The sequence below is a fragment of the Corylus avellana genome, chromosome 6 (genome assembly GCF_965113065.1).
Source record: "Corylus avellana chromosome 6, dhCorAvel1.hap1.2, whole genome shotgun sequence".
Lineage (NCBI taxonomy): Eukaryota > Viridiplantae > Streptophyta > Magnoliopsida > Fagales > Betulaceae > Corylus > Corylus avellana.
Genome location: NC_142495.1, coordinates 3196563 through 3223652, shown reverse-complemented (window position 1 = coordinate 3223652; position 27090 = coordinate 3196563). Strand labels below are relative to the sequence as shown.

General features: G+C 37.3%; 3 protein-coding genes across 3 annotated transcripts; 2 read left to right on the top strand and 1 right to left on the bottom strand.

The window, feature by feature from the left end:
- Positions 1–1473: 1473 nt before the first annotated feature.
- On the top strand, positions 1474–6829 carry LOC132186680 (CLK4-associating serine/arginine-rich protein). The gene is made up of 13 exons (XM_059600685.2): positions 1474–1805; positions 2173–2211; positions 2332–2480; positions 2673–2748; positions 3977–4265; positions 4377–4486; positions 4616–4663; positions 4765–4974; positions 5217–5318; positions 5576–5709; positions 5824–5968; positions 6304–6432; positions 6515–6829. Exons 1-13 carry the CDS (start codon positions 1609–1611, stop codon positions 6540–6542), a joined length of 1656 nt encoding a protein of 551 aa, XP_059456668.2. The 5' UTR covers positions 1474–1608; the 3' UTR covers positions 6543–6829.
- A 2708-nt stretch (positions 6830–9537) lies between these two features.
- Positions 9538–12039, bottom strand: LOC132186679 (uncharacterized). The gene is made up of 2 exons (XM_059600684.2): positions 11778–12039; positions 9538–10907 (listed from the first exon to the last, which is right to left on the bottom strand). Exon 2 carries the CDS (start codon positions 10905–10907, stop codon positions 9858–9860), a length of 1050 nt encoding a protein of 349 aa, XP_059456667.2. The 5' UTR covers positions 11778–12039; the 3' UTR covers positions 9538–9857.
- An 8121-nt stretch (positions 12040–20160) lies between these two features.
- Positions 20161–21709, top strand: LOC132187393 (uncharacterized). Its single transcript, XM_059601690.2, has one exon. It carries the CDS (start codon positions 20306–20308, stop codon positions 21506–21508), a length of 1203 nt encoding a protein of 400 aa, XP_059457673.1. The 5' UTR covers positions 20161–20305; the 3' UTR covers positions 21509–21709.
- The last annotated feature ends 5381 nt before the right edge of the window (positions 21710–27090 follow it).

Here is a 27090-nt window from a genome sequence, read left to right as displayed (position 1 = left end):
TACCTACTCTAAAAACACATGTTAATTTAATAAATTAAATTAAAACAAAAATTATTTCAATCTAGCTTAAAAGAAAAGTTTACTTATAAGCCCAAATATATATATATATAATCAGTAGTTAGTGTTTTCATTCATGATTTCAAAATAACCATAAATAAGTTGAGTATTTCCAAGTGCCACACAAGGCAATAACAAACGGATAAAATGACTCAATGAAAAACCCCAAGAGGTAAAGGCAAGGAGAGGCACTACCAAAGACCAAAATAGAGTCGTTGATCAAGAACGAACACCAATTACAAAAGTCTCAACCATTGAATAAAACCACATAATTATATAGAGTCAGCAACCCACAAAAAACGAAAGTGCAGCAAAACAAAAAAGCAACAGAACAACAAAAAAATAAATACGACCACTCCACAAAACAATGGCTCTAACAGAGGATAGGCGGACGGAGGAAGATGAGCGGCACATGGGGGCAGATATAAGATTGCGTTAGGGAGATTACAAAGTATTTTTAATATGTAAAAAGACATGTCAAACAAAATAGAAGTGCTGCACATCTTACTCTCATTTTGAAAATTAATCATCAAATCTACCCTCATTTAATTGGGTCTTACAAATTTAATTGTTGATTTAAAAAGAAAATATGGATAATGATAAGAGAAGAATCGAAATAGATGCTCTAGCATTTCTCCATATTTTTTTTATTTTTTATTTTATTTTTCACTTAGTTTTTTTCTTTTGTTGGTAGGTTATATTTTTCTCGTTGTTTTGAGGTGCCAAAGTAAATTTTAGTCGTAACACCGTTGAGATCAAGCCATTGCTTGTGGACCTTCGAATCGAACATGGATCAACCCTTGACGAAAACCTATATTTTATCATGTCAATTAAAGAACAAGAAAATCCAGTATACTTTGTTTGGTTGATATCAGTACAAAGTAATGTTATGTACCATCTTTTTATCCTCCTAAAATTAATGTGATTTTTAAAATTACTATTAAATTTTAAATGAATCATACTTTAATTTTGATATAATGTTGATTTTAAAAGTCACATCTACTTTAGAAAAATTTTAAGACGATAAAAAGATAGTACCTAACATTATTCTTCCGTATATGTTAAAATATTTACTGTATATATGTCAACATATATACTTTTATGTACATTGGTCACCTTTGCAATAAATTTAAAGTGATTTGATGGGAATTATTTCTTAAGATAATGCCAATTGGTAAAAAATTACTCTCATAATCTCAATTATTGAACTTGACTTTATATTTTATATTTTAATACGTAAAAAGCAGATATTTAACAAACATTTAAGAAACATATAACAAATTTATATACCTACCGCCTTGGCCCTTTGGGGATATTTATGTCCTTAATTTTATGGCCAGGACTTGGGCCCATCAATTCCTAAAGGCCCCATAAGATAGACCAAACCCATTTCAGGCTTGTTGTGACTTGTGATGTACGAATTACGATGGAAGTAAACCAGCAGCCATTTATCATTTTATCTCTCTCACTCGGGAAAGGGCGCTAGGGTTTCGTTCCTCTCAGCTAACAATCCAATCCAATCAAATCCAATCGATCAGAGAAAGAGAGAAGATGTGGCACGAGGCGAGAAGGTCGGAGAAGAAGGTTCACGACATGATGGACGCGGCTCGAAAGCGAGCTCAGAGACGAGCCGTGTTCTTGGCCAAGCGCCGTGGCGATCCTCAGCAGTCGATCCAGGCCATAGGCGCTCGCTGCCGCGTGTACCGCGACGACGCCCTCTACCAAGCTACTCAGGATCAGCAAGGCCTGTAAGATTCGTATAATCTCCTAGATGACGACGATTTTGGTGTAATTTATAATCGGCAATTAGACTCTTCAAAGTCCAATTGCCGTGTGTTTGTTATGGCAATAATTCGAGTTTTTATCTGAGGGTTTAGATTCTAAGACCAAGCAGAAGGCACATATTTATTTATTCGGATTTATAACCATTGAAATTTTTGTCTCAACTGCTCAAAAAAGCGCAAAACCTTATGTGGATTTTATCAGTCAATTGTGCGTTTAATGTAAATTTTATATTTGACATAATCATCAGCTTAGTATAATGCTGCATTTTTTTTTGGTTAATTGTTATTTAGTTCCATCTAACTCTAATTTAATTTGTGCCTTCTATATCAGGATACCGTGGAATGGTAAACAGGATATTTTGATTGATAGGTACGGTGTTTTTTTGTTTTTTTGAAAGGGTCGTAACTTGGATGCAAAATGTATTCAATTCTATTCCACTTTCCTGACCAGTCGCTTAAGATTAGGGGACGATTTTCTTTGTCTAAGCAGATTTGATGGCCGAGCCCTTCTCGATTTCATTCGGGATCCTGGGTCGCAGCATTTTCGGGTCCCGGAGAAGTCAGAAGAAGAAGAAGAACTAGAAGAGTTTGTTAGTTTTGAGCGTTATCGGGATTTAATTAAGCATCGACGTAGAGGATGTCGGTACTTTTCTTTAATTTTTTGGATAGTGTCTTAAATTCTTGAACATTATAAATGTATTTTTCTCTTTATCCTCCTCTTATTCATGACAAAGCCATACAAGACAAAGGTTATCCACCTTTGGAGCCAATCATTTGGTTAGGGGGTTAGTTTGAACTTAGTTTTACAAGCTAAACTTTGTACATTAACAGTTACTGATGAGGAGGGTTTGCAACATGTAAACCAAGAGATGGAAGCGAAGGCTGTTGCTCCATTTATATCAGACAGGTTTGTTTCTACTCTCCCCCCTCACTCTTCCGTTGGTTCTTAGTTACTTCTTACTTTCTATATTTAGTAACTAAAGTGATATCAGGGTTGTCACTACTGAATAAATTGTGAGATCTGTGTGCAACAAATGTTTTAGTCCTGAACATTGACTGTAGAATAGGTTTCTAGCTAATTCTTGTGGTATTTAAATAGTTTGATGCTAAACATGTGTTGATCTTGATCTTGTGTAGTGTTTTGTCTTTGGTTTGATAAACATATGTAAACATGTTAGCAACATTAAAGTTTTCTTTGCATTCAAGTTTTTGAGGACTTTTTGGAACTGAGTTTTGCTAAGGACTAATTTCTTGGGAGGTATTTCTTAGATGTTGTCTTTTCGATTTCTGTCTTTTTCCCTTCTAGGTGGTCTGGCCACCTGAATCTTTTAGAATGAAATAACTTGGATACTTTTGTAGAAGCTTAAAGAATGTAGCAATGGCTTGATTTTCTCCTTTTTAAACATCCTAGACCTTTTTTTTTTTTTTTTTTCTGTCTATCATGGGTTTCTAGGCAGAGATTTGGAGTTGCTTCAATGGTGTTCATTGTGGGAGGACAACATTTTAAAGACTTTCTTTTTAATGAAAAAGAACTTGATGATGTGAGTTGTCACAAGATTCATGGTCTAGTTGTTTTTGTTTCTTTCTTAAGCCTAGTCTCACATAATCTAGTTTGTGTGACTGTTTTCAGTGTGTCAAACTGTGTTTTATTTCTAGTGTTATGATCAGGATTGTGGTTGGGTTGGCTTTGCAAGATATACTGAAATTGCATAATTTTTTTTTTTGTTTACTTGTATATGCATGTGCACATATACACGCACACATTAGTGTGTATTTGTGTGTCTATATATATATATATGGGAGGTAATCCCAAGGGGTTGGCCAAGTGGTGAATGCCTTGGTCTTGAGGGTTTACTTCCTTCAAGGTCTAAGGTTCAATACCTCATGGGTGCAAACAATCCTTTGGGGCCACATCTCCTGGTAAAAAGCCAGCGATTTAACTAGTTTCGTGTAGGGAAACTTTTGAGGGTGCGGTGCACGGGACCAGGGTTTACTCTGCAGGGGTGGGTCCGAAGGGCCCTGCCTTGGAGAGGTTCCCCGACATAAAAAAAAAAAAAAAAGTATATATTTGGGAGGTGGGGGTTGTAGATTACATATATTTACTATCCCTTCTCTTTTTTATGCATTTCTTGTAGATTTCAGTCACAGCCTCCTGCAAGCAAAGGTTCTTATTCACAGGTGGGCTTTTCCTATGAAGGGGATGTTAAAGAGGAAGCCCATCTTTCTGATGCTGATGATAATGATGATGATGGTGATGACGACGATGATGAGGATTTCAACAGTGATGATAGCAATGATGAAGAGATGGATATTATAGCAAAAGAATTTGGTGTAAAAAGGTATGGATGGCTTGTTTACATGGATAAAAAGGCGAAGGAGGAAGAGAAAAGGCAAAAGGAAGTTATCAAAGGCGATCCTGCAATTGTAAGTCTGTCACAATGGCTGATTGAAAGAATCGTTTGTTTTATTATGTTCAGCAATACATGCATTTTATAGTCCTGGATATAAATTTTTATTTATTTATTTTTTTTGTAGAGGAAGCTGAGTCGTAAGGAAAGAAGGAAGGTTTCTCAAATAGAAAGGGAGAGAGAAAGAGAAGCTGCGCGGGTAACTGGAGCCAGAGTGCTCCATCATGATCCGTACAGGTGGAAGAAGACCTCCCCCCCCCCCCCCCCTGTTTTGACCCCTAAAGATGTCAAATTTCGCTTCCATTTCCAAGTGTTTGAAATTATCATGCTGTTATGCTTATGATAGCCTTCTATCTATAAATGCAGGGAACCTAGGCGAAGCCCAACATATGAAGCTTATCCACGTTCTAGAAGGTATGCTCTTGTAGGTTGTTTCGGAGGCCGTTATATCTGTGGTTTTCTTTCTCGGGAAAGGAGTAGATTACATGCTTGTTGTTAATGTATTGTATCTGCAGATCTAGATCAAGATCACGGTCATACTCCCCATCATACTCGAGGCGTTATCCTCGCGGAGGGCATGGTGATGATGTTTATCGAAGCAAGCCAAGGACACCTAAAATCGAATTTATTACTGAATTTGGGGGTTCCGGTGCTGGGGATGAACCAAAGCTTGAACGATTTTCTCCACCACCATCTCCACAATCTCAGGCTGACTTGTTAAACCGGTCGGCGCACTCGACCTTTAATTCTTGCAAAGATAGATTCGACAATCTTTACTCTGCTGCAGCTTATCTCCCATTTTGTTACCCGAGGCAAACTTTTCTGGTTTAGAATTAGGGTTATCAGCATATGCCAGAGGAAGAGAGAAGGAAGCTTATTGTTCCCTGAAATGGAGTTTTATTAGAAAGCTTCTGACTTGGCTGGAACCAATGATTTGGGTTTCTCTAATGTTTCTCCTTTTGTGCAGGCCGTCATCTGGTCGCATACTTGAGGCACTGCATGTTGATCCTGCATCTGGTGTATCCCTTGATAAGGAAAAGAGTGCTAAAGTGTTGAAACCATCAGTGAGGTATCTCTTGGTGTCTAAAATTCAAGATCCTTGTTTTCATGCTTTGGTTTTTTTTATTGAATTCAAGTGGATAAGCATGTCTGGATAGGAGGTTATTGGCTGTTTCATAACTTTTTACTTCTTTCTGTTCACTGCTTTTGCCACCTGTAAAGCTATTCTCCATTATTTTTAAAATTAATATATATTAATTTATCTGTTAGTTTTTTTTTTTTTTTTTTTTATATTATAATATTATAATTGTCAATCTTTTTTCACAGCACAACTTCGGCAATAGCAAAGTTAACAAAGGGAAGTACTTCTGGGGGGCCCTTAAACAAACAACAGGTGGAAAAGAAGGAAACTCCTCAAGAACGACTTAAAAGGATTATGAGCAGACAGCTAAACAAACAAAGTATGACTTACTCCATAAGTATTTCGGTGGTGTAGCAGTTATCTTAGGAGGGGGGAATGGGGGACTGTTTCAAGGTCTTGGTACTAATGATTGCCTAACTGTTTTCTTTTGCAGTTAAAAAAGATACTGCTGCTGAGATGGCTAAAAAACGAGAACAGGAGCGCCAGAGGCTTGAAAAGCTTGCAGAAACAAGCCGCTTAAGTCGATATAGACATCGGAGCCGCAGCCGCAGCGGAAGCTACAGCCGGTCTCCTCCAAGGTAGTTAATAGTGTGCTGTGCATGTGGAACCTATTGGTATTGCCATTCATGGAGAGTCTGCCAGATGTTTAAGCACCATAAAGCATAAACTCGTCTCCTTATGGCAAACTTATCTCAAATTTCATAAATTCATTGGAGGTTAAATAACGAAATGTGTCTGTTGGCGTCAATGAAGATGCCTTGACGTTGTAGTTTCTGGCTACCAAAGGAAATTAGCAATTTTATATTTCCACTCATTTGAGGATTAGAGATATGCTTTGTGTGCTTATTACGTCTGGTCATTTTGGGTATGCATATCCAAGTATTGAAATGGACAAATGCTGTGTTTACCGCAGGAGACACCGACATAGTAGAAGTCCAAGTAGAAGCAGGGGTTCCCGAAGATATTATTCCCGTTCTCGCTCTCGATCTCGCTCTCATTCCCACACTCGTTCCCGTTCCCACTCCTGCTCCCGTTCGCCAAGGTTATTACTGTTTTACTTTTTCCTAATGACTATCCATATATATCAAGTTACTGGAGACTGATTCAGACAGCTGATATTGCAGGGTAAGAAGCCATTCAAGGTATCGGTAGCGACATTGCTGTAAAATTGGCAATCGGTGGCAGTCGGTGTTTTATCTTGCGTATGGAGTCTTTTGTATTATCATAATGTAACGGTGGGCAGGCATTACACAGTTGCTTCAATTAGTAAGGTCTTGTCATCGTGTGGGAGGATTTAGTATGAATCCTTTGTTTAATTCAGTTGCAGTCTCTTCCTGTTTTAGACTCTTATTAATTGGTTTACTTACACGTTTATGTAATATAGTAATGAGCATTGGTATGTGCTTGATGATATTTATTAAAATTGAACATTTTCCATCTGTTTAGTTATCATAAACCCCAAATCCATCAGGGTGTTCAATTTTATTGAAGCCTGTGAGACACCATAATCGCATTTTCTGTGCTTCATATTGCACAAAATTTTGATAATCTGGCAGATGAGATAGAGACTTTGATCAAGACACTGGGGGGTATATGGACATGGGACTTTTTGGAAATAATGGATTGAGCTTCGACAAAGTCACAAAGGGAATGGAATGAAAAAAGGCGGCATCACGTACTTTATTGGCGGGTGCTTTCTTACACCGACGAGATATTTTCAAATTTCAACTATTGTTTTGCCAATGGCTATTCTGTATTTTTCTAAGCCACTACTCGAGTATGTACTACTTTGGTGAGTATTCTCGCTTCTTCTACCTTGACTTTTTTTTTTTTTTTTGAAAGATACCTTGACTTTTGTTTATAGACGCATACCCCACCCCCCCAACTCACCCCTAAAGAAGGGTAGGTTTCTCATTCTCAGCGTTGATTTTTTGTGACCCCGGAGTTTCTGATTCCCCTTCTCTGCTCTTATCTGCCGAAGCATCATCTACGTCCTATCAATTACTTATTTACTTTTGTTAAGGGAGGGCCCTAGCCTATGAATCTGCAAAAACTCAAAATCACCAGCTTATAAGTGGGGAAATCAGTGACAAATGAGTTTTGCTGTTCTGTTGCAAATGAAATTGCATGGTTTTGACGTATCGCATATATATATATATATATATATATATAGGGGAGTTTTAGATAGGAGAAGCTAAATACTTGACACATGGCATTTAAAACTGGGCAATTAAACTTTGACACGTGGCTTGGGCAATTAAAATTAAAACGTGGCATTCAAAATTGGGTGGGCAATTAAAATGAAAAACTGTGCGTCCTTCTTTCGTGATCAACTATCCAACCGTTTTCAAAATTAAGAAAAAGTGTTTACAACTCCTACAAACACGAAGACAAAAACAAATCAAAGGCAAATCATTATATCATTCTACCAAAGACAAACCGGTAATTCTGGGGTTGAGCGTAAATGCTTTTTCATTTTTTTTTCTTGCTTTCTATTTCTATTGGTGCGTTTTGATCAATCGGATTCTAGGTTATGGTTCAGGAAGGATTTGGCTGATATTAATTTAATTCATTACCAATTCCAATTTTAGAAATCATTAAATGACCGGTAATTCTATTATTCTATTATATATATATAGGGGAGTTTTAAGTAGGAGAGGCTAATATCATGACATATTGCATTATTTTATGCTAACAATTGTCCATATTTAAGTGTAAAACAAGCGTTTAGTTTTTTTTTTTTTTTAATTGAAACCAAAATAAACTCTGTAAAATGTTGTGCCTTTCTAATAAAATAGCATATCTAATCTATATATATATATCAACTGCCATGTTTAAGTGTAAAACAAGCAATTTTTTTTTTTTTCTTTAAAAAAAAAAATTATTGAAACCAAAACAAACTCTGGTGAAACGTTGTATCCAATAAACATTAAAGCAAACTTATTTTCCATACCTCTCTCTCCTCACTCTGTTTTTCTCAAACGTCCATGGAAAGCTTCTCAATGGACAACTATGGAGATGAAGATGGTTTTGGGATTGTTGGAAGTGCAAATAAAAATGCAAAGTCAAAGAAAGTATGCAAGAAGGTTGTACACGTTTTCTTCTAATTAATTCTAGCATTTCAACGCAGCTTTCTTTTACTTTAATTAGCTTAGTAAATTATGTATGCCTTAGAAGTCAAAAGAATATTTGTTAGGCGTCAACCTTATTAGACTTTATGATTTTTAGTTTTAGCGTTTGAGTGCTAGCCACCTTTGTGGACTTTGTAACCATAGTATTAAGTGTTATAATTGTTAAAACAACTTGTATTGACTTTTAGTAAGCAAGTTAGGCGCATCTATTTTAGGATATAAGGATATTATGTACGTGTAAGCAATTATCAAGCAAGAAGCAAGTGGAAGCTTGATATTTCTCTTAAATATTAAAGTATTATTTTTATCTTGTCTTTTGTTCTTTCTATTTTTGTGAGTGTCCGCATATTTAGGTATTGGTTTGTAAACTTATTCCCAACATATTGGTATCAGAGCTAGTTTATTATGGTGTTGGTGTTGCTCAATCTGAACAATGTTTATTACATGCTGCATCCACGTTAGCTAAAGAAGATTGAACACTCGTTAATGTAGTAGTAAGCATTGTAACCATAGCTTTCATGGACACTAGATGCTCTTTTAGTAACTGGAATTGGTGATGCGAGGCTGCGACGTCATTAGATTTTACACAAGTTGAGATATCTTGCAGCTGGAGGGAGAGCGTTATCAACCTCAGAGTGTGGTGGTGCTTCAGTCTACAGTGTTGTGGAGATTCATCATGCAAGCACGGGTAACATAGCCACACAGCTTTCTGGTCATGGCAAGGTCGATTTCGGCCATGCATTAACATTCAAATACGTCACCTAGAATACAGCTGCCCAGAGCCTTGTGTGCCGTATGTGTAATTTCCAGCATTATACAATATCTAGTCCTTTCTAATTTTTCTCTGGTTAGTGAAGGATATTGGGTAGACTAACATGGCACAGCTACAGGAAAGATTTACCATAGTTTCTTCTGATATAGTGACGCAAGCCCCACGAACCCAATACATTTTAAAATTCTGTCAACTTTCTGCCGTTATTGCTCTAGAATTGTGAGCATCTTATATTAAAGCATCAAAAATAATTTAATTTCATTACCAGCATTCAAAATGAAATCTCAAATAACATACAAAAGTTGAAATCTAGCGAAGGTAACTTCCTTTGGGCTAAAAACACCTAATATCAGCTACAAACATTTGCAGCTATCAACTGAAAGTCAATTCTTCTACAACATTCGTCTACTTGGTTGAAGAGGCGAAGAGGGAAAAAGGAAGGGGTACTGTGGGGGATCTATATAGCAGAATCCCACAAAGTAAAATTTTCCATGAATTATGAAATGGGCTTTTATGCCAACTCATTTAAAAGCAAAAGAGAAAAGGCAGAAGCTCGTATGAAGTTTAGGAGGAGGCACCTCCATTAACAAAACCTTCCTTTCGACCTTCAAATCCTGGACGCATTAGCTTTTTCTCTCTTTTTGCAATTCGCCGCATTTTCTTGTCTTGAATCCTGTGTGCTATATTTTCTGATCTCTTTTGCTGCTTCTCTCCTTTCATCTTCTCTGTGGTCTGCCTCCTCTCCTTCCATTTCTCAGCATTCTTCTGATGCTTCTTCTTCTCCTTCTTTATGCTCCTTTTCAACAGGCTTGGATCATCATGAACCTTCATCCCGGCTGCTCTACTTGTTGCTGCATTCCATGAATGTTTCTTCGAGATAATCTCCCCTTTCTCAGGATCTTTCTTTGCTTCTTCCAATTTCTTTGCCCTTTCAAGCTCCTTAAACTTTGAAAGTTTCATCTTTTTCTTCTTTCCAGGCTCTTCCTCATTCCCAAGTTTGACATGACTGAATGCGAGCCCCTTTGAAGCTTCTATTACATCCTTCTCCACTTTATCTGCAGAACTACTAGTTGTTGGTGTCTTTTCTTCAGAAACAGAGTCTCTCTTGCGCTTCTTCTGCTGAATTCCTCTATTGTTGTCTCTCTCATTCCTCTTCTTTGCTCTGTTTGAAACTCCAGGATCCCGATTTGCTCGGGACTCTTCGATTTTTTGATGCAGCTTTTGCCGAAGTTCTTCTAACGTCACCTGTCGATCATTAACTTCAAGGCTGGACAGCATAGGTTTAATCTCTATTTCCTCATCGTCGCTCTCATTCAATTTTTCCTTCTCCAAGCTTTGCTTTAGCAAATCAAGGGTTGTCGTGGAAGACTTTTCTGGATCCAAACGATTTCTTCGAGCTTTCCTAATGTTCTCCCTTGATTCCTTCTTTGCCGAAGCTTTTTTGGCCTTGCTGAGACCCTGAAACCATGGCCTATCCTTATCATCAGGTAGATAGAACTTTGCAGGGATTAACTCAACCAACTTATCAAAGAACAGAGAATGCTGATGAATGATAGACTTCAAATCAGTATCAGGTCTGGAATCAGTTACAGGATTTTGCTTCTTTTTCTTCATCTGCACAGTGATTGAAATGATATGTGAGAGAGAGAGAGAGAGAGAGAGAGTCCATTATTGCATAATGTCAAAATTTACATAGATTCTGAATTTTCAGGTCCACACTCCACTTAAAACTGGGAGCTTTAGGGGAAAGCAAACAACGAAAAGACCTGGCATACATTTGCTTCCTCAAATAATCTTTTTGTAAAAATGAAGGAATGTCAAAATTATAGTTCGGTTAAAGGGGCTTAAACACAAAAAAGACGCTCTTCTAGTAACAAATTTTATTATCCCTTCAAAATTATTGGGATTTTTTTGGGTATAAATACACATCATCATATTTCGCACTCAATAAATTTCATTGAAAGTGAAAAAAAACAATTGTCTGTTTTCTTTCCAATTCTCAAATTACAAATGACCTCCAAAGATTATGAATCAATCACAAAACATAGCTATTCTCCAACAACCTTCCAGTAAGTAAGCCACAAATGCACATTCCAGTTTTAATACAGAAAAAAAAAATCAGCTGCCAAATTTTATCTAATTACAATTTCTTTTTTGATGAAGGGAACCTCGACAAGGACCCATCTCTGCGGAGTAAACTTAATTACATTTCTTTTAACATAATTACAGTTTGAATCTTTCACTTTCCTTATCCTAACACTCCGATAATTCACAAAATTCCAAAGAAGAAAAATCCAATATATAATTAAGCGACAAACCGTTTTAACTCTACGTTAGAAATAGCAATTTTTTTTACAACAAATTAAAGTCATGCTTGGTTCAAGTTTCGACAACAGAGAAATTCAAACAAATCACAATCCGAAAATCCCCAAATTTCTCAAACACCAATTATTTTCAAAAAAATAAAGAATTAGAGAACATTACCTCTTAGATATAGCAGTGAAGAGGCTGAAATGAGAGCCAAAGACGGTGGCTTGAGAGTGTGGCCTGTGAGTTGGGTCTCAGGTGAAGCCGAGAGAGAGTGAGAGACAGCGGCGCGATCGATCAGGGCGGCCAAGGCCCATAGTACAACACTGGCTTTCCAAGGTCCGCGCTAAGGTTTAAGCAGCTCGGCTGCTTCTGAGTTCTGAGTCTTCCGACTTTGAGGACCTCTTTCTAGGGTTTCCCTTGGCCCTGCTATTACAATTTATATCATATGAGTAAAGGGCTTTTATATTTTCCTTTTCTTTCGTTTTTTATCAGTCCCGTAATACTTTCATATTAAGAAAAAATATAAAATCAGTGCTCTCTGTGTGGTATAAAAATTTGCTTAGAACTAAAATGTTTAGGAAATTTGTTTACGTGCCATGTTATATCCAATCATATAATAACATGTGTCACTCATAATAATCATAAAAAAATTAGTGTCAATATTTTGTTTATATTTTTCTCAAATTATCTTACAAATTAACCATTAGATTTGTAAACTTATGTGGATTTCACATAAGAACTCCACAAATTGAATTTATAAGATAATATGAGAAAAATATGGACAAATTATTAATACCAATCATTTCTCTAAAAAATATAAAAGTAACAGTAAATACCATCTTTTTATCCTCCTTAAAGTTGATTTGACTTTTAAAATTACCATGTGATCAAAACTCAAGTATGATTCATTTAAAATTTACTGATAATTTTAAAAATCAATATTGACTTTAGAATGATAAAAAGAGGATAAAAAAAATGGTCTCCAGCAATACTCTAAACAAAATATAAATACAAACATTTCCATTCTTTTAAAGTACCCAAAAAAAAATATAACCTACCTTGGGCCTCAAAATGATAAAAATACCCCAACAATAACATCTAATGGATCTTAAAGATCTTGTAACATCTAATGGACCTAACTTGGGCCTCAATTATGTTGGTTGTGCATATAGAATTTGCGAATTCTAGTTGCCTTCCCCCTTTTTCTTCAAAACTTCTGGTTAAATTATAGCTTAGGTTAATAACTTTTTTGGTATTTGGGTTTTGAGATTTTTTAATTTTTCTTAATAGGTTTTAAAACATGACAAAACTAGTATCTCAGATTTTGGAAAAGACTGAACCACCACCTCTAGTTTGAAAAATTCTATGGGGTGGCCGAACTACCCCCGGTTTGACCTTAGGGGTGGCTCACCCAAGGCTTTGTCTAGGGGTGGTTTCGGCCACCCCCTTTTTAGGGGCCAGACCGGCCTTGGGGGTGGCCCTAAGGTCAAACTAGGGGTAGCTAGGGTGGTTTGGCCACTCTCATAAAATTTTTTAAACTGGAAGTGGTGATTCGGTCTTTTCCAAAATCTGAGGTACTAGTTTTGTTGTGTTTTAAAACCTAGGGAAAAAAAATTAAAAAACCTCAAAACTCAAAGTACCAAAAAAGTTATTAACTCATTATAGCCTACACAAATAGATGTTTGGTCTATAGCAAATGCTGAAAAGGGAAACATTTACAAAAGTATCTCTATCTCATTATTAACCTTAACCGCATAAATAAAAGGAGTACAATTGAGAATGTTTCCAAAATTTTTTATTGAAAGCGGCCATTTGCCTAACAATGTGCTATAGAATTAGTACCGCTAGAGACTTTGGAGGCAGTTTATCTTTGAAAGAGCTAGAGCTGCTGGTGCATGTCGCTAATGATTGCAGCAAAATTCCAATCCAAGAAAACTCTGTCTTAATTTGTTGATTGCTAGAATTATAACCAAAGAATCACCTTCCAAAGAGAGTGACCTGCAGGCCCAACAAATGGCCAAATTTGCTGCCAACAGTGCAGCGTTGGCTTCACCAACATCAACATCTTCCCTAGGAAACTGCAGCAATGATAGAGCCCGAAGAATCATTTAAAACAGCAGCAGCTACTGCCCTATGTATGTTTGGTCTACTTGGTTACATTGGTGAGCATCTCTTTCTGTTTCTGCTGTTTCCAGCAGTGAGTTTGGTGGGAACCACGGCAAGGGCTGTAAGTACAAAGGATATATTGGTGAGAATCTGATCTTTCTTTGTTTGCAATGCTGTCCTCTAATCTCATCATGAGTTCCCTCCCCCTACTCTTTTTTATTAACTTCATTCATTTTTACATTTTGGATGCATGTTCAGGACGCTCCATATTATTTGAACTGGAAGTTACTTTAATGATTTTTCTCTTTTCTGTTGGCAATTATATTTCAGAAAGTACAGTTTGATAATTACCCCAATGACAGTTTGATGGACCTTCAATATTCTGTCCTACATAGCAGATAAGAGACACAGGATAAGTGCAAGCATGGCTCTTTAGTTCTCTGCTGCCGTACCCTGGGGAGCATTTTGGCCTCAAGTTCCTATGAGCCAAATTTCAGGCAAGCCCACCTCAAATTGACCTCCTAACAATAGGTGGTGGGCTTCATGCGTTTAACAATGGGTATATCATGTGTGACTTGCCAGTTTTTTGGCAGTAGTCTAGAATCTAAAATATTTTATTCATCTTTTCAGTTCTAATTCTAATTCTAATTATTGCTTAATTGTCACATTTGCTTTTATATCAACCTATCCCAATCCGATATCAATGTTTAAGATTAATGTCTCAGAAGGTTAAACATTGGTCTGCATAATAAAGATCATGCCATCTTCCAAAGTTTATGCTTATTATGAATAATCTCAAGAACTATAATTATTTTCCTTTGTGTCAGGAAGGTGCCACCCACCTCTGTTTTGTCTTACCTCTGACCCTTGGTCACATTGGTGAGCATTCTATATGGCAGATTTAGTGGCAACTTTTCTATGGTGTAATGCATGCAATACAGGCAGCTAATTGCATCCGATTCAGATTCCCGTTTGGCAACTCGGATAAGTTTTTTAATCACAGTTTCATGTCCCTTATCTGATCTTTGGATTAACGTAAGAGTCAGAGGATTTTTGTTTCCTGACAACGTCTTCTGTCTTAATTGGACATCCACTAGCTAGCACTACTTGTTAATGGTGGCAGAGGGTTCTTAAAATAGGCTGCCATCTGGAATCTGGTTAAACCCAACAAGTAGTGATTTTCAATCTCATGTTCATCAAATAATTATGGGAAATTCATTCCCGTTTATTCAATTTGCACCGACTGACAAGGACATCAACGTGGAAAAAGAAAACAAAATGAACTGAAAATATAAAGACAAAATAAGCGATCTCAATGCTAAAGACAGAATAAACTGCAGGTGGTACCAAAAGTCATGATTGATAAAGAAAGCTTCTTTCTTTTTCTTTTTTGGTTGTTGGTTGGTATGTTCTAATTCTGGAAACGATCGAGCACAAACGTTGAAGAAATATGTTGCAAAAGACCTGATTAGTGCCGGCTGATGCAATTTTAGCACTTGGAGGATATCAAAGCAACTGTTTTAGGATGTGACATTGACAGCCCATGATATTTTTCCCCCCCTGCAGAGTAATATGGTATCCTAGTCAAACCACATATACTCTTGAGTAATAATTGTTTTGTAGATTCTGCTTCAGCTTAATTGGTAGAGGGGCTTCTGAATCAAGCTGCCATAAGGCAAGATATTCCTCCTACTCCATGAATAGTTCAAGACTATAAATAAAGAGCACACCTGAAAGAGACAGAGATGGGAAACTTTTAATAAAAAATCTACAAAAATAGCTGAGATGAACGCAAGTTACTATGGAAACACCCTCCTTTTTGTGACCTTTTTTCATCTTTTGGTGCTCTTTGGCATCACTTGAACCGCAAGGGATTTGTTCTGGTTTCTTTTCAAGCAAAGCCATCGAAGAACCTGATATCACTTTATTCCATCCTTATTGCACGCACGCATCTCATGACTCCATGAAAGCGATAGCCTTGTATTCACCTTTACTTATACCTGCCTAGCTAAGCTACTTCATATCGAAAGAGAAAAGTAATCAAATAAAAAATGTGATCACCACACGAGGGGCCGGTGATCGACTTTAAATCTGATTACTTTAACTTCAAAAGTGGGATGCTAAACTAATGTTTATTGAAATGAAACTCAGCCACCAGGGGTTGGAGTTGGAGGGATTTATGAATTAGGAGCAGCAATTCGAATTCGTGTGTTGTGTTGGGTTAAACCCTTCAATCTTAACCAACTAATTTCCCGTTGGGTTCGTGTTAAAAATTGTCAATCCTACATATTGTGTGATGGGTTCAAATCGTGTTGAGATATTAGTATAAGATTACATAGATCAATCTGAATTCGACTCATTTGATTAAACGGGTCATGCCCATTAACTCTAATATGCTAATTTCGAGCTGAGTTCGTGTTAAAAATTGTCAGTTTTACATATTGTGTGATGGGTTCAAATTGTGTCGAAATATTAGTATAAGACTATATAAATCAACTCGAATTTGACTTATTTAATTAAGCAGGTTAAAACCTTCAACCCTAAACTATTAAATTTGTATTGAATTCATATAAAAAATTCTCAGCTCTATTGTGAACCAATGGTATAGTACTCATGGGTCACTAGCTTGATGATGGGTGTAGTTAGGCATATATTACAGTGGACCTCTCCTCTCAAATTAAAATCACTCAGCCGAAAGATTCATTATCTTTTGCTCTATTCTCACTAACCTCAATCTACATGTTTCTAGCATAAATCTTTTGGAAAAGAACCGCCAACAATTGATTGCCTCTTTGAACCCTTTTAATTTTTTCAATTAGTAAATGATGAGGCCTTTCTTATTTGAGGATATACAATGAATAAATGAATCCTTTTTTTTTTTTTTTCTTTTTTTTTCTTTTTTTCTTTTTACTTTCACTTGTTTGAAGCTTTACCTACCCAATATTCTTCCTAGAAGCCTTAGCCAAAGGCACATATTTTTGAACGAAGAATTAAATATGTTAGAAGGGAAGTGAAGCACATGGGATTGGGGTACACCTCCTGGTTATTATATGCAGTCTTCAATCCAAGAGTCTATACAATAGGGTTATATGTAGGTCAGATTCATACCCTACAAAATGATTTTATTCTTCTAAGCATGCGTTTTTGATCTCTTTATAACCCCTTCTATATTAGATTATCATCATAATCAAGACTAAACAATTCAAAATCTCTTGATTTCTTTGCCCAAACTATCTTTGAGGATAGATATATCTCAACTACAATATGAAATTCTAGTATATATGATCCCTCTCCCTAGCTCTCTCTTCAACATCATTGTGACATCACCTTTTGTTCATGAGTCCTATACAAAAAATTTGAGTCAACTCGAAAGATGAAAAAAGAGAGAGAGAGAGAGAGAAAAAAATATATGAATTTTATTTGTTTGATATCTTTTGGATGCCCTAGACGGGGACCAACCACTAGAGCTAGAAGAATAGATGGGTCAAAATAATTTTCTCCATGGCCTAGACCATCAATGAAGCGTGGATAACGATCTTTAATAATTTTGTTGTCTAGATTATTAGTGACACATTTGCTTGATCGAACAAGTCACGAGCAATCCAGATCATAAAGTGTGAACGTGTGAACATGCGTGTCTTTTGATTTAGGACCAAACGGAATTTATTATGAAAACTTACACATCGTAACAAATCCCGACCGGGGCATTTTCTAGATGTCCCTAGTGTGTGTAGGATGGCCGGAGGAAGAGGGGTGATAGCTTGACTAATGAGCGTGCAGGGGAACAGAAACGTAGGATTGAGGAAGACAAGCAAGCAATGTTGGCCACTACGTCCGCTAAGCCAATATTGATCCGGCGATTTTTCTTGTTAATGTTAAATATGGAACCCCACCTGGTCTACTGCTTCCAAACACAAGACAATGGCATCATCCAAATGCTTGCATGGAGCGTGCCCAAGTGGTTCCTCATTGCCACAACCAACGGTGACCTTTCCTATGCTTTTGTTGCTTCTGATTTGGATTTGTGACAATGCCATTTTGTTCATGAACCCAACAAAAATCTAACAAATATTGTTTTGTGTTTGAGTTAAGAGAGTCAAGAGACCACGCTACATGGTCCAATCCAAAAGTCCCACAAATCTAAACCCAACCTCTCTCTCTCTCTCTCAAAAGATCCTCCATTGACTTTGCAAGGATGCATTTGCTTAATAAATTTCCATCCCATGTGGCCCACGCTAACCTCAGAAAGTCTATCAATTCACAGTCGTCGTCGTCGTCTATATTATGATTGGCGTCCAAGTTACTTCCAAACTAAGATCTTGCAAGTAGAAGGTTTGCTTATTAATCACCGATTTAGTAGCTATTTTTCAACTGAGTTAAAAAAATTTCTTTCAATTCAATCTTTTAAATTGACAATTGTTCAAAATATATATATACATGATTTTTACATGCATTTTTAAGAATTAATTAAATACCCAGTTGGTAAAAATTTACTGGACATGCAATGGAGCCGCTCGTTGACCCCATTATGTAATAGAGACCCAATGATTATGACGGTAAACCCAAAAAATAAATATATATTTTGTGTGATGAAAGAGCGAAGATCAGGGCCACTCCACATGTTACCCTCTTTAATTAGATTCTTAATTAGTCAATCAGACATCTGAGAAAATTAAGAATTGTAAATTGTAATTTTCCGGGAACATCACGTGCTTATACCTATCGCCCAGGATGGATGTAACCGTTAAATGTCCAACTAACGTCTCTTTTTTCTTTTTTCTTTTTTTAATTGAATGTCCAACTAACGTCTCAATTAGAAGAAAATAAAGCGTAAAAACAAGATAGATCCCTCAGCAATGCTGCCAATGCATGAGACGTAGAGGGCCACCATGTGCATCCATCGTCAAAAGAGACGTTGAATTTACTGCAAGGCTCCAACATTTTACCTACTTCTTTTTTTTTTTTAATATATACAATAATTACATTTACAAAATTATTTGGAAAAATAGAAATAAATAATAAATGGTATAATTCTTTTTTTTTAGGGGATCATCACAAGGGCAAATAATACAATAATATATCCCTTAAGCATAAACTCAGCTATGCATGTGATCAGTTCTGTTGCAACATTAATTAGTGAGTGGTGTTGGTGTAGTTAATTCCAGAACCTCTCCACCGTCATCTTGGGGATGGAAGCTCGGGCAGTTCGTGAGTGTCATTTATGTTTCTACGCAGAAAATGGTATTTAATTTGCTGTACTTTCTTCTTTTAAAAAATTTCTCAGTAAAAAAAAAAAAAAAAGAGTAAATTACAAAATTAGTAACCGGGGACTTTTTAGTTCATTTGATGCAAGAAGAAAGTTACTGTTAGTTGTCAACTCAACAATTGGTGGTTAGGTGATGGTAGATGCATTATTCCTGAAAGATACCGAGTACTTATTTCATTGATACAAAATATTTGATATAACCCTTATTATTAGCTCAGATAAATAAATATTAGTCAAATTATTATTATTATTATTATTAATTTTTTCTTAGCTTTCCTAAAACAAAATGGTACAAAAAGGGGAAGTGAACACATGAAAAACCGACATGCTATTCATTAAGGTAGTACTTAGGTGAAGGCTAATCAACAAAACCAAGTGTGTACCCTCACATTGAGGAAAACCTCATTTTTTGACAACCAATAATTAATTGATTAGATTTCTCATCTTATATTAAAAATCATAAAGAGAAAGAGAAAGGGAAAAAGAAAAAGAAAATAAATAAAAAGGTAGTAGTTAACGTTAGAGTACAACTATGTGCCATGATGATTGTGTGCTTTGCTTTATCTCCGCTGTCTATCGAATACATGATTACCCGCTGGGCCACAGATTGCTCATACCAGACACAAAAGCCATAAAACTTAACACTAAAATAAACCTAAAGTTTTGATTGATTAGATTAAGGAATTCGAGACAAATGGTAATCAGCGCGTATTACTGTCATCTCCCAGTCACCGCCATACCTTTTTTTTTACCGCGAAAGAGCCGTTGCTCAACGGCTGTACTTTTTAGTCAAAAACACCTTCGTAATCAATGTCTGAATTACTTTTACTCTATATAATAATAATAACAATATGAATTGATTTGTGAAATTTTTATTATTATTAAAAGGAAATATTTAATCATATTTTTTGACGCATTTTTTCGTGTAAATTAACAGATAAGGCAAGCGTGTAAGAAATTAATTATCATTTTCTGAAGTTTATTGAGGCGATTACATATAATATAACGGTGTTAAATAAAAGTAGAACTGTTGCTCCCATTAAAAAAAACAAAAAAAAACGCGAATAGTGACGAAGGAAACCAAATGGAAGGTTTCCGATACCCAAAATCTGAGAGTGGGCTCCATTCTTCCACCAGCTATAAATATGCCAAGCTTCCTTTACATGCCAAAGTCCCTTCCTTTCTTCCATCCTTCCCCAAAAGCACTTCGCTACCACACTTCCCCTGTTCACATTTCACACTCACAAACAAACCCAAAAGTTCCGGCACCGAATCCTTTGCATTAGCAGAAGCAGAAGAAGGAAAATAAGTAATCTCTAGTTGGACGACAATGGTCGACGTGGACCGGAGAATGGCCGGTCTCAACCCGGCCCACGTAGCCGGCCTGCGCCGGCTCTCGGCTCGAGCCGCGGCGTCTTCTGGCGCTACGTCACTCCCCGTTCGCAACAGTCTTGTTTCGTTCGCTTCTCTGGCCGAGAAGGTCATGATCCACCTTCGGAATTCGGGTATTCAAGTACAACCTGGGCTCTCAGACGCTGAGTTCGCACGGGCTGAGGCGGAGTTTGGGTTCGTTTTCCCACCTGACCTCCGAGCGGTCCTCTCTGCTGGCTTGCCTGTCGGCCCTGGCTTCCCCGCCTGGCGTGCCGCCGGCGCTCGGCTCCACCTCCGCGCCTCGCTGGACCTTCCGATCGCTGCGATATCCTTCCAGATCGCTCGAAACACTCTCTGGTCTAAGACTTGGGGCCCGAGACCGGCCGACCCGGAAAAGGCCTTACGGGTTGCCCGGAATGCATTGAAGAGAGCTCCGCTTTTGATTCCCATCTTCAACCATTGCTACATTCCTTGCAACCCGTCGTTGGCCGGAAACCCGATATTCTTCGTCGACGAGAATCGGATCTTCTGTTGCGGGTTGGATCTTTCCGATTTCTTCGAGCGCGAGTCTCTCTTCAGGAGCTCCGAGTCCGATCCCCAGGTTCTGAAGAGGCAAAGATCAGTCAGCGAGAAGTCGGCCGGGTCGTCCTCGAATTTCTCACGAAGAAGCCTGGACACGGGTCTGGGATCGGCTGGAGCGAGGACGCCGAGATGGGTCGAATTCTGGAGCGACGCCGCCGTAGACCGGCGTCGGAGGAACTCATCGGCGTCGGCGTCGTCCTCGCCGGAGCGGTTTTTCGAGATGCCCAGGTCAGAAATCCCGAAATGGGTTGAGGAGTACATCGAGCAAATCGGATCCGTTTTGAAAACGGGCGGTTGGAGCGAGTCTGATATATCCGAAATCATCCAAGTCTCGGCCTCCGGGTTCTTCGAAGGGGGAGAGATGGTTTTGTTAGACAATCAAGCGGTTCTGGACGCTCTGCTTCTCAAAGTGGATCGGTTCTCAGACTCGCTCCGAAAAGCCGGGTGGAGCTCCGAGGAGGTTTCGGATGCGTTGGGCTTCGATTTTCGACCGGAGAAGGAGCGGAAACCGGTTAAGAAGCTGTCCCCGGAGCTCGTCGAAAGAATAGGGAAACTGGCTGAATCGGTTTCCCGGTCATGAGCATCGAGATTCTCTTCCTCTTTCTATTTCTTTTTTCTTTTTCTGGGGGTTTATTATTTTTTTAAAAATTTCAAAGCCTCGGGGTTTGAATTTTCCCTCTTGTGGGGGTTAAAAAAAAAAAAAAAAATTGGAAAAATACGTGGAACTTGTTGTGTAATACTATGAAACATAGCGTATAAAAGTTCAAACTGCATTATTAAATCTTTTTATATATATATATATATATATATAAATACTTAATAAAATTTATATATACATTGTGTTTTTTTTTTTATATATATTATATATTCCTTCTGAATTATGTGTTTACAGGCTACAGCTCATAGTTTATAGATTAATTTTTGTTGCTTGGGGAGAATATATGGTTTAGCTGAACAGGCTCTTGTTTCAAAAAATCACGCCCAGCGCACGTGTGTGTCTTTTTGAGTTGGAAGCTGAGCTCCAGTGGAGAGCCTCTGCGCTGGGGCGCTGGTGAGGGACAACTGCGTATCCTGGCGTTTGGAGGAAACCAATTAAACGGCGTCGTGCTCTGCAACCGAAGCAATTGTATGGGAAAATGGGTTTTTTGTGTTTGGAGAAGAAACGGCAAGTGGGAGGATTGAGGAATCTCTTCTTTTTAAGAGGGGGGGAGGATAGGAGGAAGGAAGAAGGGAAGGGGGTGTTGTGTTTGTTTGTTTCACTCTTCACTCTCCATACCCTTTTCCTTGGAATTGAGGAAAAGATAAATGAGAGGAAATCTGACACAGAAACCTCATCAATCCTCGCCGTTGGGCTTTTAAGAGACAAAACATCGAGGTAAACTGCTTGTTCGAGGGTGGGAAAGGGAAAGTGGTTTTGGATACGTGTAGATGGGGGGGAAATAAATCGCATTGGGTGGGTCCAAAGGAGAGAGGTTCGTACATGAGAATGGATAGTTTAGGGAGGGGTGGGGGGCTACAAAAGTGTGGAGGCTTTCGCAGCTTTCACACCTTTTTTTCTTCCTCTCTTGCCTGATTAAATTTGTTTGGTGTTGGGGACTACTTTGGGGTGTTTATTTTGTTTTGATTTGGTTTGGTTCTTTGTCAAATGCCCATTTTGTATACATTTGGGGCGCAACTACTGCAGGTCCGCATGTGATGGAGCGTGGGGAGAGGGTACGGATTGAGAGAAAGAGAAACAAAGCATTTGAATCTCCATAATTTTAAATTATTTTATTGGTTCAAAGTTTGAACCTTGTATTGGGTATTATGCATATGAATATGATAACCTTTTTTTTTACTATTTGATTTTAAAATAGTATTTTTATATAATGTGTGTCAAATACACTCAAAGTCAATTAGGTTAGTATTTCTAATGCAAATTAGGTTGGCTATATACACAACACAACACAACAAGTTGCCCTTTTTCGAGTAGTGATAGCAACTTCAGTACAAAGACACTTGAGTTTAAGGCATCACCTCTCCACATCTCTCTACCTGATCTCAATGATTGGGGGTAAGATTTATTGGTTCCGATGAAGTTATATTTATTTATATTACTTCATAAAGTCATGTGTATCATAAAGTTTGTGAACAGTCCATCAGTGATATGGACCATTCCTGAAAACCCATTTGCTCCAATCTTATCTTATTCTTTTTTCCAACAGTAAAAAGAAAAAAGGTAAATCAGTTTATTTATGGCTATGACTTTGGAAGCCCATGATATTGGAACAAAGATAAAATGAGCTTCTTTTTGAGCCAGACCCCCCCCCCATTCTCCCCCATGAAAGCAATGGATTGAGATTTTTTTTTTTTTTGAAATTCTGTGTCTGAATTATTTGGAATGAAAGAGGAGCTAGAGTGTGGCCAGAAAATATTAATAGATCAAAATCCGTACGAAATGATGAGCCAAATGGCTTTCTAATCCTTTATAATTGGACCTCACAAAACAAAGCACAAATATAAAAAAGAGAATTGGAGAACCGCCACCAAAACAACTAACAAAAATAAAGTATGCAGACAATAAATGCTCCAACGGTCACTGCCACCACCCAATTACCCTCTACCTCTGAACGAACCGTTGCTCTGGTCACGTGCAAATCCACCGCCCTCATTCACCTCCTTCACGTGCCAGTGACAGTCCCACGGCCACCCCATGATTCTCCCACGTGTAAGATGCCGTCACCTCTCTCAGATAACAAATTTAATTACCAAAGATATGAATATTGTTTATAGAGAAGCATGCAACAGTAACACACACGTAGGATCGATGGGCCATTTGACATGGGTGTGGGCTTATTAGCCCTTAACTCGTTGGCGTGTCTGTAGGTCTTGAGACACAACACGATGAGTTAAACTATGAACATCAAACTGACCCTTTCTTTTTAGGGTCCCCGCATATTATATATCACAGCCACAAATCAAGGTAAGACGTACGTAAAAGAACCCACAAAAACCATTAATAAACAATTCAAATTATCTAAATACAAAAATACCCACAAAAACATTCCATATTATTTTCAGACATGTTACATCAGAACACTATTCTTCAAATAAATTTTTTTTAAAAAAAATAAATAAATAAAAAATGTTTGGTGAAGCAGTTGATAAAAGGAGTGGGGAGGTGAGGATTAATCAAAGTATGTGTGTGTTTTGTCCGGGTGAAAGGGATAGGGGTGGGGATCCCTGTCCGGAGAAAGGGCCATTTCAGTCGCTCTAATAGGGATAGGGAATGGGGGGTGCTCCCTATGTCATGGTGAGGGAGACAGTAGCAGCTGCATTGGAATCTAACGGGTGCTCATTCAACTACAGTTTCACAAGACTTGAGATGGCGACCACACTTTGAAATTAGGTGAGGGAGTGCGTTGGACTTTTGTGCCATTGATGCCTCTCTTAATTGCCTGCGTTATTGTTGAGGACACTCTACTTGTTTTGTACATTTATAATAGGGACTATCTACTATCTAGTATCTAGGGTGTGTTGCATTGTCAAAATTGTGTCTTTGTCACATGTTAAACCATAACAACCATCCCCTCTTTTGGATATTTTACATTATCCCATCAAACTTTCTAATTAAATAACTCTTACTTATTAGAGACCGGAACTAAAATTTCTCCTCTCAATTTCGAGTATGGTGTAAATGAGTTATTTTACAGTTAAAATTTGAGATAACTTTATTGAAAACCTCTGAACTTTCACTTGATTTGACAAACCTCTTATAAACTTCAAAATCTCTCAATTTAGTCCTCTGAACTTTCAATTGCTCTCAATTTGAACCCCCTTCCGTCAAATTTAACCGTTAGAAATATCAAAAAAGACTAAAATATCCCTGATTTTCGTTTTTTTTTTTTAAATAAAAAAATATTTTGGAATTAATGGTAGAGTTGAAATTTTATAAAAAAAGTCAGGAATATAAATGTCATTTAATGTTTAAAATCTAACAAAGGGGTCTAAATTGATTTCAATTAAAAGTTCAGGAGACTAAATTGAGAGATTTTGAAGTTTGGAGGATCAAATCGAGTGAAAGTTTAAGAGTCTTCAGTGAAGTTACACCTTAAAATTTTGTTTTATTGTATTTTACACCATACATAAAGCAACGTTAATGAAAAATGAAATCTTTGAATAGTGGTAGAGATCTGCTTGGCTAACCCTAATTCACGATGTCGATTTTTGGGTTTTTTTTTTTAAAAAAAAAAAATTGTGGGCAATAATTTTTTTTTAAATTGTGATGATTTTTTTTTTCTAAGAAGATTATATTTAGTGTTGATGCAATAATTTTGTTGTTTTTTTTGGTTACTTATTGGAAGAATAAGTTAAATTTATTGTATGAAGTAAAATAATTTACTGAAAAAACATAACATTATTTTATTACCCTCCCCCACCCAAATAAAAATCTTGGCTCCACTACTGCCTTCCAATAAATGGTTCAATAGTTTCTACTGTCTAGTAACTTTATGGTTATAATTTCTCTCTATAAATAGTGGAGTGAATTCGCCATCAGATATTTGTTGGGTCTCCTGTTAAGATGCAATAATATCAGAAATTGTGCTTAATATTATCTACAATATCTTTTGGTACGTAGAATTTGAGTTGTACTTATTATTATTATTACTATTTTTCTGAGTAATAGTGTTTGAGTTGTACTTTATCCTTTACACTTCTTCCGCTATGATTGTGTTCAGTAAGCAATGGTGAAAAGAACGGCCCACCTTTTGTTGAATCCGGGCGAGCTCAACCACAGAAATGCGCAGTGGGCTGGGTTCACATCCATGTGCTTTTTTTCCAGGAGCTGTTTGCAGTCTGACCAACAAAAGAGTAGAAAGGTTTGGCATTTTTTTGGAGCCGACCACTACTTTTTCCCCATCATGTTATGGAGATAATAATTTTTTTAAAAAAAAAAAATGGCTTGGCCAGAATCCATGTGCCCATTGACTTGGTTGCAAGTCTTGTTGCTCAGCATACATCGATCCATCATATTGTCGTGAGCATTGGGCTTATTCTCCCGTCTCGGGAGAATTCGATGTTAGAATTGAGAGAATGAAGATTTCGTTCGAACGAAATTACTGTAGTTCTAATGAGAATGTGAAGCTCTAGATCTCATAAGTCATGACTTTCATACACCTCTAACAGGAAATGTTTCATTGATATTGGAGACGTTAGCCATTGTTCTTGAGCTTAAACAATTTCAAAACTTTCTCTTGTTTCAGTGTTGATTTTCTTTTATGCTTTTGTTGGATTGTGGTGATACTAACAGTGGTTATTGGCTTAATAATTGTGTTGTTTGGTGGGGGCTAAATCTAATTTTCAACCTTCTACCGCACCAATTATGTACAATTATCATGCGTAAAGGGAAGTGATAATAGTGACAAGAACGTTTTGGTGATATGTCGTGCCATTGCTCCCCGGGTCCCCCCCCATATTATTGTCAAACCTATTAATTTCACAGCACATAATGGTGAAATTATAATCATGCCTCAAACACGACAAAAAACAAGAAAGTAGTTGCAGACGCATTAGAAATTGCAGTGGGAAATTACCCCAGCAAAAGGATGTCTGTGTATATATTAACAATGGATGTCAGCTTGGGTTTAAGAAGACCCTTTGACACATGGCCATTCTGATTCAACTTCATGGGACCTAAGGGCACTGTCACTGAGCTTGTGATGCAGATCAGTTTTTTCAGTCAGGCCATTCTTAATAAAAATGTTTATAGCTAGTGATTTTGACATTGGAAGGAAGCAAACTTGATGGCGTTGAAAAGCTTATTCAAAGGGTTATAAAGTTATATTTCATTAAAAAAAATTCAATTCTAATGTTTACTATATCAAAACGGGCCATCAAGAAAGACAAAATCAGTACCCACAAAACTCGTTTGAAAATAAGTCCGGACATGAACGCCTTTTTATGAGTTTTTAGGTTTTATTGCAAGTCTCATCCGAACAAATATGCCCTATTAAATGAGATTGCGCCATAACGCCAAACCGACTTTATTTTAATGTTTTATTAGGTTTAAGCGTCTAGTTGCTATAAATACTTGTTAGGGGCTATAAAAGGACTGGATATCAATATGAATCAATCATGGAAGTTCAAATAAAATTCATGAAGGTTAGAAAAGGAAAACCATAA

Excerpts from the sequence above, each read along its gene's own strand:
- LOC132186680 (XM_059600685.2), top strand. The coding sequence starts at position 1,609 with ATGTGGCACGAGGCGAGAAGGTCGGAGAAGAAGGTTCACGACATGATG. Across the intron at positions 4,266-4,376 it reads TCAAAGGCGATCCTGCAATT|AGGAAGCTGAGTCGTAAGGA; the intron begins GTAAGTCTGTCA and ends TTTTTTTTGTAG. Across the intron at positions 6,433-6,514 it reads TCCTGCTCCCGTTCGCCAAG|GGTAAGAAGCCATTCAAGGT; the intron begins GTTATTACTGTT and ends CTGATATTGCAG.
- LOC132186679 (XM_059600684.2), bottom strand. The coding sequence starts at position 10,907 with ATGAAGAAAAAGAAGCAAAATCCTGTAACTGATTCCAGACCTGATACT.
- LOC132187393 (XM_059601690.2), top strand. The coding sequence starts at position 20,306 with ATGGTCGACGTGGACCGGAGAATGGCCGGTCTCAACCCGGCCCACGTA.